The sequence below is a fragment of the Oncorhynchus nerka genome, linkage group LG2 (genome assembly GCF_034236695.1).
Source record: "Oncorhynchus nerka isolate Pitt River linkage group LG2, Oner_Uvic_2.0, whole genome shotgun sequence".
NCBI classification, from domain to species: domain Eukaryota; kingdom Metazoa; phylum Chordata; class Actinopteri; order Salmoniformes; family Salmonidae; genus Oncorhynchus; species Oncorhynchus nerka.
In genome coordinates this window covers 55963724-55985944 of record NC_088397.1, presented here as the reverse complement: position 1 = coordinate 55985944, position 22221 = coordinate 55963724, and the positions used below count along the sequence as shown (strand labels likewise).

Genomic DNA, 22221 nt, shown 5'->3' with positions numbered 1-22221 from the left:
TGCAAAGCAAAATGAACTCTTCAGTTCCAATCCAATGTCATATGGCCCATGTGGATGCAGCTTTAGGCTGGAATCTAGCCCTGCTAACCCTAACCCACCAGGTCAGGGAGGAGCTCACGTCCCTCCCTGGCCTGGCCTCGGCTCTGTCTGCGAGTCAGACAGGAGAAGGACAGCCTGTCCCATCCTGTTTGCTCAGAGGGCCCAATGTCAGAGCCAGGGGCAGAACGCTACTCACTCAGTGAGTGAAACTCTACAGGGAAAAGCTTGAAGCGCGTAATGGTCTGGTGTTGCTTTTTCTCCAGAGACGGAGTACCAACTTATTCACAAGTTCGTAGTTCTGTAACAAGAGCAAAAATCATTATTAACAGATTCATCAAGGTGAACATACTTTTGTGTCTCGTTTGTGTCTCGTCTCTTTAGTAAAACAGAAAGAATTTCACTTGCACAGTAATATGGATGTAAAGTGGCATTTACAAAGAGTCAACTCTTACATATAGTATAATTAACACTCACTCATAGGTTTTTGCACAAACATTCACTGTCACGTACGCTCACAGACCCATTGATTGTCCCAATACACACAAAGAATAACTGCTGTCCCACCATCCACACACACAAACACTTGTTTGGATTGTACCACTGCTGGGTGTGGAGGCGTACTAACACACACACACACACACACACACACACACAAACACAGTCAAATCATATTACTGTTTGGTGGCTGAGGCTGACTAACTGCACTGCTGTGTAGCCATGGAAACCCCAAGGGGAGAAGAGGAGCATGAAGAAGCACTGTTATAAAAATACATTGCGATTGTCTGCCTGCTTATGGTCAGTCAAGCTTACAGGGAGATGGGTGGGAGGATTTAGCAGGGGAGATAGGGAGAGAGGGTCATAGGTTAGACAGGGAACAAACCATTCATGTAGGGAGATCAACTGCCATGAGAACTTGATTCTACCATAATGTCTTGATCAGGACTGTTATCACAGTGTGTGTTGGGTTAGTTATGCCCCTTAAAAGTACAGTATTACATATCTAAGATGGTCCTCTTTCAAGACTAGATAGGTAGAAAGAGAGGATGATATACAAAATAGGATATTATTGAAATTGTAGGCTCACCACGGCCCAAGACCATTTAAAGAATACATATTTTTACCAAAATAGATCCATTTGTAGCTTCCTAACTAGTCAATGGTAACATTGTTAATTTGTGTGTGTGTGTGTGTGTCCCCACACACACATAGTGTCACTGGAGAGTGTTTATATTTTTAGAGGCACAGCTTGAGCGTGTTAGCCTGAAGTGGGCTTTAATACAGTAGCCGAGAGATGTACTGTAGTGATGATCATGTCCCTGTTTAGTTTTTCTAACCCCGTTGGTAATAATGGTATAATAGCTGGGTTCCTGGCATTCAGGTTGGTTGTAATAGACTCTATATGACCCAGAGTTTTTTGATGGTGGATCAAAACATGTAATGGGCTGCAGACATGGTCCAGATTTCTGCAGTCATAAAGAGAGAAGATTTCAGGCTTTTTGTTCCCAAAGTGGGCCTAACGTCTTTAATAGAACAGGTGGATAGCAGCGTCTATAGTGCCTGAGGGAACCTAAGTGTAGCTGATGAATGCTGTGCTTAGGCTCCTCAGTGATAGTGACTGAGTGAATACAGTGTCCTTGTCATACGCTCCACCTGTACTACACACTTAATGATCCCTCTAGCACCCCCTCGCGCGTTCTCTTCTTCTCACTATTTGAATTTCACCTCATCCTCCGTTCTCACTCTTGCTCTCGTTCTATTCTCGTTGAGTCCATGAGCCCATCCTAGCCGTCTTTCTCATATATTTATCTCATGTATGTTTTCATGGGGGGTTAGGGATGTAGCTTATTGTGTGTACTGTATGTGTAACTGATGGGGTAATCTGTGTGGATAGAATTTCATTTAGAAGGACAAAAGAATATAAATCATTCCCCGGCCCTCATTCTAGCCTCTTTCCCAGCGTTCTCCCAGTCTCCATTCGAGCCCACATCCAGGCTTCTCTCCCAGGTCTTATCCCTCCCCCAGGAGCCCAGCTGGGAGAGACTGATATACACACAGGCACGGGGCTTAGCACACACTCCCCTTCACAATGACACACTCGCCTGTTCAAAGGCCTCCACTATAAACGAGAGTGGTAAATGACTAAAAAATCATAGGGAATGGAGGCAGCTGCAGGAAAGAGAGGGGGAGAGAGGGAAGGAGGGGGGGAATGGGGTGGGCCCGGGATTCTTTTACCCTAATGTGAGTTTAGAATTGCTCTCTCTCTCACTCTCTCTCTTGTTGTGTTTATGTGTGTATGTGAAATGTGTCTATGTGTGTATGTGAAATGTGTCTAACTGTGTGTGTGTGTGTGTGTGTGTGTGTGTGTGTGTGTGTGTGTGTGTGTGCGCATGGTTGGGCAGGTTACTTGATAAATGTAATCCGTTACTGATTACAGTTGCATGAAAAATAAAGTCATCGTTAACGTAATCTGATTACTTTTTGATTACTTAAAACATTTAAAAACATATTTTTTAAGAGACATATTTTAAAACGTTTAAAACATTTAGTTGTATTTCCCATTTGGGGTCTAGTGTGGGAGCATAGCCTAAAGATCCTTTAATTCACGTATGTGTAAGAGCATAGTCACAGGGTCCCATACTAACATTTACAGTTGGTCGCACTACAATTGCAATGGGGTCACATAATAAATAAATAGTAGCCTTATTATATTATAAAATCATTCAAAGTGTTTCATTAATACGTGTATTAGACTACTAAAATTGTATTATTCAAGCACAACAGCATGATTCCATATATTTTTATGTGCAACCAGTGATTGTCATGAATTTGGGTTTTGACAACTAGGAAATTGTTATTATTTTAGTATCAAAATAGGGGTCCAGAATTTTCAGATGTTTTTGTTAAATTGAGATGAATTTGTCTACATCTATTTGGGGACTAATATCACATAGGCTAATTCATTTGGGGCTAGTTAATCACCTTAGGGAGTGGTTAGCTAGATCGCTAACTCTAAATATAGCCTAATATCACTGATAGTTAGCTGTTTAATTGATATCTAACAATAACTATCATGTATCGGCCTATGCACTGTCGTAGCGTGACGATCATTAAATATGAAGACTGTTATATTATCAAATCAATTCTCTATGTGTAATTATTCCTAACGTGATTAAAGTAATCATGTAAACTTTAATTAACTAGGAAGTCAGGGCACCACGAGAAAATGTTTAAAGAGTCTCTATTTCCCAAATTGACTCTTCCGATATTTTCATATCTTATTTATTATAGTCACTTATTAATGTTATTATTACCTCATCAGTCTCATTCCTAAATGTTACAAACCCTTGGATATCTGCATGCACCCTAACAAATTATGAATCAGCGATATACAAATTGGCTTAATTATTTATTTACTAACTAACTAATCAATCACAGAATTACATAAACACACACACACAATAGTTATACATTGGTTACCGACATAATACACTGAAAAGTCCCTAGTGGGCTAAGCCGATATGACGGCTTGGTAGACAAAGGAAAGGGGTGGGGCCAGCTAAAGAGTGGGAAACTCAGAGGACCCATGTCCCTACAGTCAATAACTACACTCATGGAAATGCTAATACTTTGAACATGAATAACCGCCCATTCGAAAATAAATTGTGATTTACATATTTACGAGTGTATGCCTTTGTTGTCCCTCTCTGCGATCGCCGGTTCGTCTGCTGGATAGTCAGTCGACAGAAAGTCTCTGGTGGTTCACCAGAGATCAAAGTATTTTGTAGTCTTACAGTGGTTCCTCTTTTAAAAGTTGTGAGCTTACACCATGGGACTTAGAGGTACCCAGCATCATGGCTTCATTGCTCCAGACCACCACAAGGGGGAGTTGGGACCCAAATGCATAATTAGTGCTCTAAGGTTTTTATATGACCAATCATATCGAGTGGTTCCAATGAAACAAGCCACCCGTCCCTAGGTGAAGATGGCTGACAAAACATTACGGTGGAACCAAATGTAAGTAGTTATAATGTCATAACGAGTCAAGAAAAAATTTACAATTGAGAGGAATATGTTAGTTTATGTAGAGACAAACGTTTGTCCATATTTTTTTGTCATAAAGTACATTTACGAAATCGCTATTTAGGAAGTTATCTGACAAGCTAACATTAGCCAGCTAGCTAGCTAGTGTTATTACATGAGAATTCATTTGTAATTTGTGTTGTTTAATGTTTTAGGGACTCCTGAGAAAACCAGCAAACCAGGCTGCCATCTTGTGAAACAGTGAATGTGAAGAATCTAGCTAGCTAAAACATTTACTGCAAATTGAATGTACAATTGTATAAGCTTGCCTTGCAATGCAGCTGAAGTAACATAACTAGCTAACTATTTACTTACTTAGTGTAGTGGATGATGAAAATAACTGTATGCCTATGGATGGGTGGCTAGCTACAGTATGTAGCCGATCTGTGTATGGACCCCAAAACATTAGGTTCTGAACTAATATTCATACAAATCTATGAATCTCCGCTATCATACTTGTTGTATCAACTTCAAGGCTGAATGGCATTAGTGAAGCCTATGGATAGAGTAGAATATAATAACTTTATTGTGCCAAGGATGCAAGTCCTATATACACATGTACTGTAGTAATTACCACGCATGAGATTCCCACATTGTAGCCTGTACATTGAATATATTCACTGATCATGTACTCTTCCTTGGCAAATAAATGTGCAGTTCAGGTATGAATCTCTGAGACATTATTTTTCAGTCATATCAAACTCCATTCTTTGAATGATGCTGTGTCTGCATGTGCAATAGACTAGAAACATGATTTAAGTAAAGGCTGATTTGTAATTCATATATACAGAAAAAAACTGCATATCTAACTCCCTTCATCTGCATTAATCTGAGGACACAGGATAGTATTTCAATGAGATACTTAATTTCAACCCGTGGAGAATGTGAAACGCTTTATTGAAAGAAGTTCATTATCCAGGTGTTACAAATACATAATACATACATTATAATTATGATAATTGTAATATTATATTATAAATACAAGTTCAATCTCTACTTCTATGCACATATGGTGTGCATTATAAAACAAGGAACAAAGACGAGGTGGGAGAGGTGTAGAACCCCGTTCCGCTAGTGGAACCCCTCGCCAACAGCCAATGAAATTGCAGGGTGTCAAATTCAATCAACAGAAATCTCATAATTCAATTTTCTCAAACATACAAGTATTAGGCACCATTTTAAAGTTACAATTCTTGTTAATCCAACCACAGTGTCCGATTTCAAAAAAGCTTTTTGGCGAAAGCAGAACATATCATTATGTTAGGTCAGCAACTAGTCACAGAAAGCATACAGTGATTTTCCAAGCAAAGAAGGGAGTCACAAAAAACATTAATCACTAACCTTTGATATTCTTCATCATGTTACACAATACATGTATGTTTTGTTCGATCAAGTTCATATTTATATCCAAAAACCTCAGTTTACATTTGGCTTTGCCTCCAAAACATCCCGTGAATTTGCACAGAACCACATCAAATCACAGAAATACTCATAATAAACATTAATAAAAGATACAAGTGTTATTCACAGATTTAAAGATATACTTCTTAATGCAACATCTGTGTCAGATTTCAAAAAAACTTTACGGAAAAAGCTAATCATGCAATAATCTGAGTACGGCGCTCAGACGACATACACAACCCAAGAATATATCCGCCATGTTGGAGTCAACATAATTCAGAAATAGCATTATAAATATTCACTTACCTTTGATGATCTTCATCAGAATGCACTCCCAGGAATCCCAGTTCCACAATAAATGTTTGATTTGTTCCATAAAGTCCATCATTTATGTCCAAATTCCTCCTTTTGTTAGGGCGTTTAGTAAACAAATCGAAACTCACGAGGCGCGGGCAAGTCCAGCGGAAATGTCAGACGAAAATTCCAAAAAGTTATATTACTGGTCGTAGAAACAAATCAAACGATGTATAGAATCAATCTTTAGGATGTTTTTATCATGAATGTTCAATAATGTCCCAACCGGAGAATTCATTTGTCTGTAGAAAAGCAATGGAACGAGAGGTAACTTTGTCATGACCGCGTATCACGAGACCGAGGCTGCTGGCAGACCTCTGACTCATTCCCCTCTCATTCACCCCCCTTCACAGTAGAAGCCTGAAACAACGTTCTAAAGACTGTTGACATCTAGTGGAAGCCGTAGGAAGTGCAAGATGACCCATATCCCACTGTATATTCAATAGGGGCTGAGTTGAAAACCTACAAACCTCAGATTTCCCACTTCCTGGTTGGATTTTGTCTCAGGTTTTTGCCTGCTATATAAGTTCTGTTATACTCACAGACATCGTTCAAACAGTTTTAGAAACTTCAGAGTGTTTTCTATCCAATAATACTAATATCATGCATATATTTGCATCTGGGACTGAGTAGGAGGCAGTTTACTCTGGGCACACGTTTCATCCAAACGTGAAAATGCTGCCCCCTATCCATAAGAAGTTATTAAGGTGGTGATGACGGGACTGGCTTCCTCTCTCACATCAAAACATACCTGCTGTCGAGAGACATATGGATAGAGAGAGAGAGCATGATTAGGCCTTGTTTTTTTTATTCTAACACGGTCAGTCATCATAATCATCAGGAGGTGAATGGAATACTGACCTTGGATCATTAACTCTGGGACTACTACATCTCTATCTGTATTTCAATGTAAAGCATATTTTTAATAATACTTCCTGTTGACCCGACCAAGTGACCTCTCCCCTATGATCATGCTGTGTCAGCCAGTTCAGATGCGGGAGGGGTTCTCCAACACACACAGCTGATATAACCTAGAGGATTTAGAGAGAAGGGGGAGAGGGATGAAGTGAAGGAGAGAGACTGTTATTGTGTGTGTGTGGTCTCACCTGATGTCCACAATAAGTGGCTACAGAGTACTTTATGCTGAAAAACAGACACATGAGGATAAACAATAGAAGATAATGTCAATAGAAGATACTGTATGTGATGCAGACACCTATCGGAGTGTACCTGAAACATTTAAATATAGAGGGCTGTGTCTCACCACTTGGTTATTGCAAGGCTAACCCCCAGGGAAATTATGACTTGGCAGCAACAGATAGCAACAGATAGTCCAGTGAAAATGGATGTGTTCATGTGGTGTAAATCTGAAAATTAGCAGCTGACATCTTAAGGGTTTTTAAATTAATCCATGTGAGACTGGTTCCATGTACAACAAGACAGGCAGAGAGGAAGAGAGAAAAACACAGAATAGTTTAATTACCTCTGGTGATGGACACTTTTGCCAGCAATAAAGCTTCCACGGCCTGTTCCTCGAACAGTGAGCATCTGGCAATAGCTACATTTTCGACCCCTTGATCAGCTCGCTCTCCGAAAGTAAAGAAAATTGCTTATTTTTCTGTAGATATGAAAACAATAACTGAGATATAACCGTTCAATCTAAAGGAGCAGATGCCATTTTCAGGATACGTCAATACAGCACAGAAAGCTTAACGCCAGACTGGTAGAGTGGTTGTTCATTCGTTGATGGGAAATATGCAATGATACCTGCACCATCTACACACTGCAAAGACTCTCTAACTTTTCTCCATTGTACACGATGGCCCATTGCTCTGAGACTTCTTTGACCATTCTAAAGCCCACATTGGGCATCCTTGCATTAATGGCCCTGACTTTCTGGTCTAACTCTTCATCTGACATATCAGAATAGCATTCCCTGACAGATATATTGTGTTCTTTCATCCCTCTGTAAAAAAAAAAAGCTAACAATTACACTGTCATGAAATATGATTATATATCGACTATGAAACAAATATGACATGGCCTGCTTATGAGTTGCCATGAAAGAAAGTTAGATTCATTCAACTGAAAATGGCGAGAACAGGGATTCGTAGCTAAATGCTTTTAGTTAGCTTGGAAATAATAATTGCATGATTTATCATTCTATGGTATTTGCAGTGGCTTGTGAAAGTATTCACCCACCTTGGCATTTTTCCTATTTTGTTGCCTTACAACCTGGATTTAAAAAAATAAAAATTAAATGGTGGGGGTTGTATCATTTGATTTACACAACATGCCTACCACTTTGAAGATGCTAAATATTATCTATTGTGAAACAAAAAAGAAATAAGAAAAAACAGAACTTGAGCGTTTATAACTATTCACCCCCCCAAAGTTAATACTTTGTAGAGCCACCTTTTGCAGCAATTACAGCTGCAAGTCTATTGGGGTATGTCTCTATAAGCTTGGCACATCTAGCCACTGGTATGTTTGCCCATTCTTCAAGGCAACATTGTTGGATGGGTTCCACTGGTGTACAGCAATCTTTAAGTCATACCACAGATTCTCAATTGGATTGAGGTCTGGACTTTGACTAAGCCATTCCAAGACATTTAAATGTTTCCCATTCAATCACTCAAGTGTTACTTTAGCAGTATGCTTAGTGTCATTGTCCTGCTGGAAGGTGAACCTCCGTCCCTGTCTCAAATCTCTGGATGACTGAAACAGGTTTCCCTCAAGAATTTCCCTGTATTTAGTGCCATTCGTCATTCCTTCAATTCTGAACAATTTCCTAGTCTTTGCAGATGAAAAACATCCCCACAGCATGATGCTGCCACCACCATGCTTCACTGTGTGGATTCTGTTCTCTGGATGATGAGAGATGTTGGGGTTGAGCCAGACATACCTTTTCCTTGATGGCCGAAAAGCTACATTTTAATCTCATCTGACCAGAGTACCTTCTTCCATATGTTTGGGGAGTCTCCCGCATGCCTTTTGGCGAACACCAAACATGTTTGCTTATTTTTTTCTTTAAGCAATGCCTTTTTTTCTGGCAACTCTTCCGTAAAGCCCAGCTCTGTGGAGTGTACGGCTTAAAGTGGTCCTATGGACAGATACTCCAATTTCCGCTGTGGAGCTTTGCAGCTCCTTCAGGGTTATCTTTGGGCTCTTTGTTACCTCTCTGATTAATGTCTTCATTGCTTGGTCCGTGGGTTCTGGATATGTTTTAAATATTCCAACCCTGATCTGTACTTCTCCACAACTTTGTCCCTGACCTGTTTGGAGAGCTCATTGGTCTTCATGGTGCTGCTTGCTTGGTGGTACCCCTTGCTTAGTGGTGTTGCAGACTCTGGGGCCTTTCAGAACAGGTGTATATATAATGAGATCATGTGACAGGTCATGTGACACTTAAATAAAGTCCATCTGTGTGCAATCTAACTAAATATGTGACTTCTGAAGGTAATTGGTTGCACCAGATCTTATTTAGGGGCTTCAGGGGTGAATACATATGGGGGGTGAATACATATGGGGGTGAATACATATGGGGGGTGAATACATATCGGGGGTGAATACATATGGGGGGGTGAATACATATGCACACACCACTTTTCCGTTTGTTATTTTTTTGCATTTTTTGAAACAAGTAATTTTTTTCATTTCACTTCACCAATTTGGACAATTTTGTGTATGTCCATTACATGAAATCCAAATAAAAATCAAATTCAATTACAGGTTGTAATGCAACAAAATAGGAAAAATGCCAAGTGGGATGAATACTTTATTGCACTGTATGTAAGTAATATAGTAGAATGTTATGAACCGACACTGAATCGTAGGAGCTAACTACTAGCAATGTAAAAGTTGGACGGAAGAACGCCCAGTGCTGCTTACCTGAGATGTCATCATCACACAGTCCTTCTTCGTAGGTGTCCGCTATGCCTTCCTTTGTGTCGGAAAAAGGTTGCTTTCAGAACAATTATTTTTCTAGAAAAGAAAAGAAATTGCTCTCGACAAAAAGACACAAATATACCTCCATAGCATATAACAATTTGTCTGTGAATAGCCACAACTTCATACAAACTTGATACTGTATGCAGAATTCTTGACGCACCACCGAAGATGCTGCCATATCCTGACAGCACGCCCACAAGCGAGCCACTCAGGCGCAGAATGATGACACCTGGAAGAGGGAAAGGAACGAGATGGGAACAACAACAGTTTGTTGCAAATTAGGGAGAGGGGCTAATAGCTGAACAATAGACCCTGAGGGTTTCGTTTTTCGTTTATCTCTGAATAGAAACATCATAATATTAATCAAATTAATTCAGCAAAATTTCATAAAAATCAATCCCATATACTATGTTATAAGGTTTTAAATTCTCTGGTAATGCCAATACGTGTCACGCCCTGACCTTAGTTATCTTTGTTTTCTTTATTATTTTGGTTAGGTCAGGATGTGACGAGGGTAGTTTGTTTAGTTTTTGTATTGTCTATGGGTTTTTGTATGTCTAGGGGTTTTGTATGTCTAGGGGTTTTTGTAAGTCTAGGTGTTTATATGTCTATGGTTGCCTAGATTGGTTCTCAATCAGAGACAGCTGTTTATCGTTGTCTCTGATTGGGGACCATATTTAGGTAGCCATATTCTTTGGGTATTTTGTGGGTTGTTATTCTATGTTTAGTTGCCTGTCTGCACTAGCCATATTAGCTTCATGGTTTTGTTGTTTTGTTCAGTATTTCTTTGATTAAAGAAGTATGCACGCTTACAACGCTGCACCTTGGTCTCCTGTATACGACGACCGTGACAATTCGGAATATTATCAAGTGCTTCTCAAAGATTCCCTCTGGTTGTCAAACTTGCAATAACAGAAAAAATGGCTGACAGTTAAATGACATGCCACAGAATGCTGCGGCAGCACGCAAGGTGTGCCGCAGTATGACGCAACTTTTAAAGGAGGAACCACTAGCTTTTTATAATAGATACGTCAGAGTACCATTTGGAAATGTTCTTGAGAATGGATCTTTCAGAGTACCATTGTTCTTAGATTGGATGCGTTTACCAGTCTAATTGGTCTTTAGTTTGTAGATGTCTTTAACCATTTCAACATGTAGCTACTGCTACATGCTCTCTGGTCTTGTCCTTTGGTAATGCAGTTGTTTAAAGCATTTTGCAACATCCGGCTCATGCCTTAGTCTGCTTGGTCTATAGAGTGGTAGCCATTTCAACGTGGGGACCGCATCCCTGCGTTATCTTGACTAAATGTACATTTTGTCACAAGTCCTTTTATTAACTCTGTGGAAAGGGGCATTCAATGACGTTTGGCTATAATAGCTGTGCTCATGATGGCGTGGCCACTGACTGGATAATCTTTACATAAAAAACTAACATTTTCTCATTTAGAATACTAAAGTCACATTTAATCTTCTCACAAATATTTAATCTTATGTTATTTTATTTAACTAGGCAAGTCAGTTAAGAAATTCAAATTTACAATGACAGCCTACCAAGGAATTGTGGGTTAACTGCCTTGTTCAGGAGCAGAACAACAGATTTTTACCTTGTCAGCTCGGGGATTCAATCCAGCAACCTTTCGGGTTACTGGCCCAACACTCTAACCACTAGGCTACCTGCCACCCCACAACAGCTAGATGTAAATCTGATAAATACGTTGTGAAAGCTCTTAAAGTTAGTGTTTCCATTATAACGTCTAATGATATCACCACACAGTAAATGTTGGACATGGTTATTGTTTAAATACACACGGACCATTAAAACTGGTTGGAATACAGAAATATATATAACCTTTTGAGGTTACTGTACTGAAAAGTATTTCTCTCTGGTAACAAAGGGATTCCAACTTTCATTTTGGCAGAGTGGGGAAAGGAGTTTCTGTATTTACGACTGTCATGAAACAGCCGACTTCCCGCTCTCCCACTCTACGAGAGAGCGTAGAGCCAACCCACTGTAACCTGATCCTTCAGATCTTCACAGGAGAGGCATGACGCCACCCACCTTTAATTGCTGTGAGTGCCCTTTTTTCAATATGAAATACAATTCAGACCAGAAAGCTGGGACCCTTTTTTCTTCAACAGTAACAATAGTTGTTGCTTTCAATACAGTGTTTTTCCCGCAATTACATTTTGAAATATTGTACAATCAGAAAGCATTTCACAAAGGCGTGAGAGAGAGAGTGAAACTGCACTGCTTCAAAGCAAAGGAACTCTGTAGTCCAGACTGCTGTCTGATTGACCATTGAGCAAGGTGTAAATGTTTTGGAAGCCTCTATTCATTCAACCAGTTTGAATCCAAAAGCCATCCACCCTTCAAGGGCAATCAGCAGAACAATATCATTTCTGAGAGCATGTGAGAAGTCTTAATGGTGCGCTAAATGACAACAATGATGACACAGTTTTATCAAATTGTCCCAAATGTAATTGGCTGTTTTTAAGAATGTAATCCGATTCATAAAAATAAAAAAAGTAATCTGGGTTGATTAGTTATTTTTTGTAATCAGATTACATAATCCCCGTTACATGTAATCTGTTACTACCCAACACTCCCACTGCGAAAAAACTGAATTAACATGGTTTCTTTGTCGTTTCGAACAAAAAATGTCATGTGACGTTGGATCGATGTGGGAAACTGATTGGATTTTTTTCACCTAATTTTTCACCTAAATCCAATGACATGGTGACACTTTTTGTTGATTTCACATTTTAATAAAGAAATGTTAGTTGACAACTCAACCAAATGTAAATCATAACTAGACGTTGAACTGACATCTGTGCACCGTGGGTTGTTTGTGTGTGCTTGTTTGCTTTTCATAAGCCCCTGATCCCTCTCAACCAGAACAGTGTGATGTTAGAGGTAGATGCCATATCGCAGAACTTAAAGCACTGAATGTATTTGTTTCTGCCATCCTGCTGTGTTTCTCTGTGCTTGAAATTTGACAATGACAAGTGACTTACAGTATACCTTGGGAAACGGAGAGACTGATACAGTACATTGTAGATGTGCTTTAGAATGTCCTCTCTTAGCCTATCATCCTGTTCTGCTCACTGCTGGACACCGTATGTGCTCCTCTCTTGCAATGCCACCTTAGGGAGAATACAAAATGCTCCATGGCAGCTAGCACACAGATGGAGCCACTGTACTGCTTTGGAGAGGACAGAGAGCAGGACTATGGGATGGCCAGATGGAGATTTCGTTACCTTTATCGATCTTTGATTTATGCAGGATAGGCGTGTGTCATGCAGAATGAAATTAGGATTTTTTATTTTTCATGATTCTGTGAATTGTGATTGGGTCTCTCTCTCTCTCGCTCTCTCTCTCTCTCTCACACACACACACACACACACACACACACACACACACACACACACAATCTCTCATGCACTGTGGATATATGAAGCTCAGTTAATTAAAGAAGGAGATGACATAAAGCTGTCTCAGCCAGCAACCTAACCAGGAACACATTACAGCTCTATTAATGAAACACTTCCCACACTGGACTGCACGGTCTACCTACTTACTACACTACCTACTTACTACACGACCTACTTACTACACTACCTACTTACTACACTACCTACTTACTACACTACCTACTTACTACTCTACCTACTTACTACACTACCTACCTACTACTCTACCTACTTACTACACTACCTACTTACTACACAACCTACTTACAACACTACCTACTTACTACACTACCTACTTACAACACAACCTACTTACTACACTACCTACTTACTACACTACCTACTTACTACACTACCTACTTACTACACTACCTTCCCCTTATTATCCATTTACCACCACAAGGTGGCACGGATCACCTGATAGTGGCTGTGGCAATATGTGGTGTACAGCACATGACGAATGTGATGTTCAGTTATTGTACATTAGTTCAAGCATGCACTTTCACTCTCTTTTGTAACAGTTTTAAATGCCGCATTTAGGGTTATTAAAAGTTAAATGTTTTCAATTAATTGTCCGTTAATGGAAGGGCTTCCATCTTCACTGTAGTTAGTGCTCAGTAGTACCCATTACCTCCAGTAGAGGGAAGCAAACTGAACGGTACACTCTTAATGGCCCAGTGCAGGCTAAAACATGATTTCCCTGTGATTTACATATATATATTGAGTATACCAAACATTAGGAACACCCCACCCCCCACATCAATAAGGGATCATAGCTTTCACTGCGATTTACCTGGTCAGTCAGTCTATGTCATGGAAAGAGCAGGTGTTCTTAATGTTTTGTATACTCAGTGCATTTCTGCGATATGAGGTTGGAATAATACTGTGAAGTTGTGAAAATTATGAGCTGTTTGAAAAGACCTCAGCCTGAGCACCAGGCAGTAAATTGGTTAATAGACCAGTTAGTCAATACTGACGCTCGTACCCAGGTGAGTGTGTGAGGTCAAACTGCATTATCTGAAAATGTCAGAAGACATTTAATCAGCCTTTCCAGGAATTGAAACCAAACTGCCAACTCTCCTCCTTTTGGCAAGCTGGCCATCCAGCTGCCTGTAATGGCGGAATGGAGCTGCATGCTAAGTAGGTCTCAGCTCTGATTATGGTGATCATGGTTTTGAGCAGCCTGTAGGCAAATAGCTTTATATGGAAAATGGGCTTGGAGAAACCAAGATAAAGAGTAGGAGATGGTGTGTCCTGCTGAGATGCATTGAGAGGGACTTGTAGTGGAGGTACTGCTGCTTCTCTCTTTACCGCTTGGGGGGACTCTACCCTGTGTCTTTGATGAAGAAACTAGGCTGTTTTTCAGATCAGTGGGTATGAAGGAGAGGAGACAAGGAAATAACTAGTGAGATTCATCTTTAGAGTGCTTAACTGAAGTAGTTCAACATAATTTCGTCAAACCACAGAGGCAAAAACAAAGTATAATCCAACAAGTATTAGGCCCATTGCTCTTCATGGAACATAGGCCACTGTCCATCATACGCTAGTTCTCTCCAATTTCTTCCATCCTATGTCTGTTTTGTTGGTGCCTGATTCAATTAACATGTGTTCCGTGGGTGCCCTCTTTTTCAACAAACACTTTCTGCGTGGACCTCATGCTGAAACAGGAAAGGGCCTTCCCCAAACTGTTGATACAAAGTTGGAAGCACAGAATCGTCTAGAATGTGTAGTGTTATGCTGTAGTGTTAAGATTTCCCTTCACTGGATCTAAGGGGCCTAGCCAAAACCATTATTCCTCCTCCACCAAACTTTAGAGTTCGCACTATGCATTCGGGCAGGGAGCTTTCTCCTAGCATCTGCCAAACCCAGATTCATCACTCCAGAGATCGTTTCCACTTCTCCAGTCCAATGGCTTCCAGCTTTACACCTCTCCAGCCGACACTTGGCATTGCGCATGGTGATCTTAGGCTTGTGTGAGGCTGCTCGGCCAGGGAAACCCATTTCATGAAGCTCCAGACGAACAGTTCTTGTGCTGATGTTGCTTCCAGATGGAGTGTTGTGTTGCTTCCGGTAGTAAGTGTTGCAACCGAGGACAGACGATTTTTACGCGCTATGCTCTTCAGTTCTCGGTCCCGTTTTGTGAGCTGTGTGGCCTAGCACTTTGCGGCTGTTGTTGATCCTAGACATTTCCACTTCACAATAACAGCACTTGCAGTTGACTGGGGCAGCTCTAGCAGGTCCAAAATTTGACAAGTTGGAAAGGTGGCATCCTATGACGGTGCCTCGTTGAAAGTCACTGAGCTCTACAATAAGCCCAGTCTACTGCCAATGTTTGTCTGTGGAGATTGCATGGCAGTGTGCTCGATTTTATACACCTGTCAGCAACAGGTGTGGCTGAAATAGCCAAATCCACTAATTTGAAGGGGTGTCCACATACACTCAGATACACTATACAAAAGTATCTGGGTACATATACCTGGTTTGAGACAGAGTTTGGAGCCGAGGTTCAATGCTCAGTGGTGTAGACTACTGTGATTAATATAACTACCTCCAAGCTGTCATGTCAGGCTTATAACACTAATCTGCGTCTTGAGGTAGAACCTCTATATGCGTTTTCATAGGTATTAGAAACATCTCACTGAAGAACTATAGACAGGGAGGTGTTACCTCAAAGGGATGTTGTATCTTTTGCTTTCTTTCATTTGGTTGTAATTACGTCATGAAATTCACCAGATACAATGAATACATGGAATCACAGTTTTTTTCCCTATAACCGTAGGATTTTCTTCTATCATTGCCACAGAGAGTTATTTGTTTGTATTTTTACAATAGAAATGATAACCTATGCAATATTAAACTACACATCTGCATTTGTCACAGCCTGTGATTCCTCCCGATAGTCCCAGATACAATTGGTAACACCCCATTAGTCCTGGCCTCAGAGGAAGAACAATCCCCCAGGCTCTAGGATTAGGGAGCACACTCAAAACCACTACGTTGCTTTAAGTACAGGACGTGTATTAAATCATATTAAATGTTATTGTTCCTCATTCTTCCAACACCTCCCTTAAGGTACTCCAGTACTGACCCTCATATCTCCCTCAATGATCCAATCATAGACATTACAAGTGTATTGGAGTATTATAGCCCATCTGTATGTCAGCACAGCACAGCTACAGCCAACAGGTCTGGACCTTAATGGCGTAGGTATTGTTCTTGCCCTGTTACTGCAGGGTTGCTGGGTTCAGCCCTGCTCTAGTTGGTTAGAGCGTTGGACCAGAAAGGTTCTGCCATTCTGCACCTGAGCAAGGCCGTTAACCCACTGTTCCCTGGGCGCCGGAGACGTGGATGTCGATTATGGCAGCCCCCCGCACTTCTCTGATTCAGAGGGGTTGGGATAAATGCGGAAGACACATTTCAGTTGAATGCATTCAGTTGTAAAACTGACTAGGTATCCCCCTTTCCCTTTCCTACTCAACTGCTACAGAATGACCATGCTTGCCTAACTCTCCCTGTTGAGTATGATTATGACTATTGTTTTCTCTAATGACAGTATTTCCTCTGACTGTTTTACAGTTGAAGTCGGTAGTTTACATACACCTTAGCCGAATACATTTAAACTCAGTTTATTTTTTATTTTTTACATTTTTCACCTTTATTTAACCAGGTAGGCAAGTTGAGAACAAGTTCTCATTTACAATTGCGACCTGGCCAAGATAAAGCAAAGCAGTTCGACACATATAACAACACAGAGTTACCCATGGAGCATGGAGTAAAACAAACATACAGTCAATAATACAGTAGAAAAATGTGAGCAAATGAGGTGAGATGGGTGAATTTTGGCCCATTCCTCCTGACAGAGCTGGTGTAACTGAATCAGATTTGTAGGCCTCCTTGCTCGCACACGCCTTTTCAGTTCTGCCCACAAATTTTCTGTCGGATTGAGGTCAGGGCTTTGTGATGGCCACTCCAATACCTTGACTTTGTTGTCCTTAAGCCATTTTGGAAATATGCTTGGGGTTATTGTCCATTTGGAAGACCCATTTGCGACCAACTGATGTCTTGAGATGTTGCTTCAATATATCCACATAATTGTCCATCCTCATGAAGCCATCTATTTTGGGAAGGGCACCAGTACCTCCTGCAGCAAAGCACTCCCACAACATGATGTTGCCACCACTATGCTTCACTGTTGTGATGGTGTTATTTGGCTTGCAAACCTCTCTCTTTTTCCTCCAAACATAACAATGGTCATTATGGCCAAACAGTTCTATTTTTGTTTCTTCAGACCAGAGGACATTTCTCCAAAAAGTACAATCTTTGTCCCAATGTGCAGTTGAAAACCGTAGTCTGGCTTTTTTATGCTGGTTTTGGAGCAGTGGCTTCTTCCTTGCTGAGTGGCCTTTCAGGTTATGTCGATATAGGACTCGTTTTACTGTGGATATAGATACTTTTGTACCCGTTTCCTCCAGCATCTTCACAAGATCCTTTGCTGTTGTTCTGGATTTGATTTGCACTTTTTGCACCAAAGTACGTTCATCTCTAGGAGACAGAATGTGTCTCCTCCTTGAGCGGTATGACGGCTGCGTGGTCCCATGGTGTTTATACTTGCGTACTATTGTTTGTACAGATGAACGTGCTACCTTCAGGTGTTTGTAAATTGCTCCCAAGGATGAACCAGACTTGTGGAGGTCTACAATTTATTTTCTGAGGTCTTGGCTGATTTCTTTTGATTTTCCCATGATGTCAAGCAAAGAGGCACTGAGTGTGAAGGTAGGCCTTGAAATACATCCACAGGTTCACCTCCAATTGACTCAAATGATGTCAATTGGCCTATCAGAAGCTTCTAAAGCTATGACATAATTTTCTGAATTTTTCCAAGTGGTTAACTTAGTGTATGTAAACTTCTGACCCACTGGAATTGTGATACGGTGAATTATAAGTGAAATAATCTGTCTGTAAACAATTGTTGGAAAAATTATTTGTGTCATGCAAAAAGTAGATGTCCGAACCCGACTTGCCAAAACTATAGTTTGTTTACAAGAAATGTGTGGAGTGGTTGAAAAACGAGTTTTAATGACTCCAACCTACGTGTATATAAACTTCCGTCTTCAACTGTACTTTGTCAGGCCTGTAATTTACACTATAAAGATCCTTCACGTTGAAGGGTTTCTTCTCTGTTTCGTTCTCTGTGTGTCTCTGTCTTTCTCAACCTGTCTCACTCTTCCTTGGGTGGGTACTCCAGACATTGTTAGCCATAGCCGTATCGCTGCCTCTGTATAAGTCTGCAGGGTGAGTCCACCACAGAGAGAGTGGTTGAACGATTATTGGAATCTGTGTGGGTAGCTAGACAGACTGACAATAGTGAAGGTGAACAGGTGGTCATGGGTAAGATGACAGAGGACTGGAGGAGACTGAGGCAGGAATTCCTTAAACCACAACGTGGTATATTTATTTACTGGGTAGTCTGTCTGTGCTGCATAACAAAAGGAAACAGAATAACATGTATCCAATCAAATTCATAATCACAAAAGTCTAATCATAACAATCATTATGAACATAATTAGGTCATTCAGTTCAATAGGAATCATGATTGAGTAATTTAGGATCCTAACCATAAATCATAATCATGAGAATAATAATGCAAATAAATCGATCAGTTATCAATTATTCAGTCTATAATCTCAATCAGTTTGATATCAGGATTTATCAATTCACCAAATAATAATGACATTTCATATTTCATCCTTCCAGGTTTATTTTCATATGTACATGTCATTTCGTTACATTTTAACCAGATATCAATGGCATAATTGGCCTGTGATGTTCTATAGGTCCGTGATCATTGTCCATTGACATAACACAATAGGTTTGAAGCTTGCGCTCCAAGCCGGGCTCTGCGGTAATAACTATAAACAATAACTGAGGACCCGCTCTCCCGATTGCTACAGATAGTTTTGATGAAAGATAACAGAATCGGTTGATTCGTGGACGCACAGAATGTCTGGATTAGACAAGAGTTGGGACGATTTCCTCCTTTTAATGAGATGAGATCTGTCGGACATTTCCGCCTGACCTAATTAAAGCGCTCTGGCCCAGCTGCGCAAATGGCAATTAATTAAACAGCAATTCCACCAACTCTATGGACCTTTTCTATAGTGGTTCTGGATGTGAATTACCTGTGTGTGGGAGGAGGTCTAATTGAAATTGAACACTGCTTTGCCTGCCGGAAGACAAAACAATTGTTTGGAGGGATTAGTGCTGCTAGCTTGGCCTTCATGTTTATCTTTGACATGACAGCTGATTTGGCATGGGTCCCCAGATCCTCAAAAAGTTATACAGCTGCACCATCGAGAGCATAGTGACCAGTTGCATCACCGCCTGGTATGGCAACTACTCGGCATCTGACCGTAAGGCTCTACAGAGGGTAGTGCGTACGGCCCAGTACATCACTGGGGCCAAGCTTCCTGCCATCCAGGACCGATATACTAGGCGGTGTCAGAGGAAAGCACATAAAATTGTCATGGACTCCAGTCACCCAAGTTATAGACTGTTTTCTCTGCTACCGCACGGCAAGCGGTACCTTAGCGCCAAGTCTACGACCAAAGGCTCCTTAACAGCTTCTACCCCCAAGCCATAAGACTGCTGAACAATTAATCAAATGGACACCGGACTATTACATTGACCCCCCCCCCCCCCCCCCACCCCACACACATTTGTTTTGTGCTCTGCTGCTACTTGCTGTTTATTATCTATGCAGTCACTTCACCCCTACCTACATGTTCAAATGACCTCAACTAACATGTACCCCCACACACTGACTCTGTACCAGTACCCCCTGTATATAGCCTCGTTATTGTGTAACCTTTTTTATTTTTACTTTAGTTTATTTGGTGAATATTTTCTTAACTCTTCATGAACTGCACTGTTGGTTAATGGCTTATAAGTAAGCAATTCACAGTAAGGTCTACCTACACTAGTTGTATTTGGCGCATGTGACAAATAAAGTTTGATTTGAATTGATGGATGCATAAATATTTGAGAGGAAATGACAGCAAGACATGTTATCCCTGAGGTTCTTCTAGTTCTCAGTTTGTTGGGTCTTTAGTCATGTCCTCTCAGACTTTAAACAGATGAGTTATTAAATGGTTAGGCAATTTACTCCTGAACAGAGTTCCAATTCAATAATGTTGTGCTTTTTGTTTGTGTTTCTCAACAGCTTTTTTCAATTTTTGCATTTGCGACATGTGGAGGCTACAGTGGACAGCTGTGGGTTAGTGTGGACTGCCAGCTTGACAAGGCCAGCAGCAACCTCAGTATTGGCATCGATTTTTCCTACCCTTTTAGGTACGAAACTTTCTCTCGTAACATTTCAGACAGATAATACGAATTAGTGATGTGCAGTTCGCAAACGATTCTTTCTTTTTAAATTATTATTATTTTTATTTTTATTATTTATTATAAAATTAATTATTATTATTATTATTTTTTACTGACTCGAGGGTCATGATACATTTTTCCAAGTGACTCATTCATTTTAGTTTGACCTGCTTGCCACAATGAATCATACAGCCGGATTATTATGTGAGAAATACATATTTACAACTAATAATTTATCGTATGGTGCAAGAATGAATGTAATTAATTGATTATTGAATGTTATTGATGGACACAGCTTTGTCAAACCAAAACACAGACTTCACGGCCTGCCTTTGCTCAACAAACTCGAACTCGTTCATTAATCGATTGGGGGGCTGCTGCAGTTCGCAAACGTTATGTGCTTATCTCCCTCGCGGTAGACAAGTAATTTCAAAAAGAGTCATCCACAATCTAATCTGGTTGCTGCCGCAATTTAACATAATTTCAAAGGTATCAATAAATAATCTTATTTATATGCCTAGCCATCACAAATGTTTGAAGCACATTTTTGTAAATCCCAGTCACAAATGACAGCTCCGATAAGCACCCTATGATGAACGAGAGGCTTGTAGAATCATTTGTTTTTAGTTAATCGTTCGCCGGTAGGGGGTCCTGCGCGGTCTGGCATTACTGACTCAAATGAATGAAATGAGTCAATATTTGTTCTTCGGACTGAACGAGTCGATAAGATCAGCAGCAGTAAAAAGAGTGCAGTGCAGCCCCGTTAACATTTTAAATCATCCAAAGAGAATAGGAGTCATCATCTCCAGAACGATTGCCCCTCATTAAAATGTCTTCTTGGTCAATGTGTTACTGTTTATTTGCGTACGAATGTGCGTGCGTGTGAAGTATACGTTTCAACACCAGCCTAGTGGGTTTAATATTTGAGACAATGTCAGATGTATTTTCTAACACCATATGGAAGATTTAGTCAAGGCAATTAAGATCCATCTGTGTAGCACTGTGTAAGCTGAGGCCAAACACATTGATTAGCACCAGACAAGATGTCTAAAATGCTGTCAGTGGTAGCTTTGCTAATATTTCACTCAGAGACACACGATATAAGAGCCTCAGTGGTCTTTTGATTACTTTTGACAGACTTATTTTCTCCATTATTTAAAGAGTGACTACAGGTGTTTTAGACTCCTCTGTTCCCCTCTCTGTGGAAGGTTGCACCAGGTGTCCTTCGAGGCTCCGCTGTGTGAGGGGAGGAGGAGGGAGAGGCTCTTTCTCATCGGGGACTACACTTCCTCGGCTGAGTTCTTTGTCACCATCGCTGTGTTCGCCTTCCTCTACTCCTTCATGGCCACCATAGTCTACATCTTCTTCCAGAACAAGTACCGCGAAAATAACCGAGGCCCTCTGATCGTGAGCTGCTCACCTTTCACGCTTTTCCGTGTTCAAATCTACATTTTGAATAAGATAGTATGCTATGTGTTTGTAGTGCTTCCATGTGCCAATATATATTACAGACAATATATTTTCTATATTATACTCAGTCCCTGC

The 22221-nt window shown here is 40.5% G+C and overlaps 1 protein-coding gene across 1 annotated transcript in view; it reads left to right on the top strand.

The window, feature by feature from the left end:
• LOC115145713 (synaptoporin-like) overlaps positions 1–22221 on the top strand; it is a 32996-nt gene that overhangs the window by 6405 nt on the left and 4370 nt on the right. Inside the window, exons 3-4 of the mRNA XM_029687238.2 lie at positions 20516–20643; positions 21885–22083. Of these exons, the coding sequence (XP_029543098.1) occupies positions 20516–20643; positions 21885–22083 (327 nt within the window). The remainder of the gene's footprint in view (positions 1–20515; positions 20644–21884; positions 22084–22221) is intronic.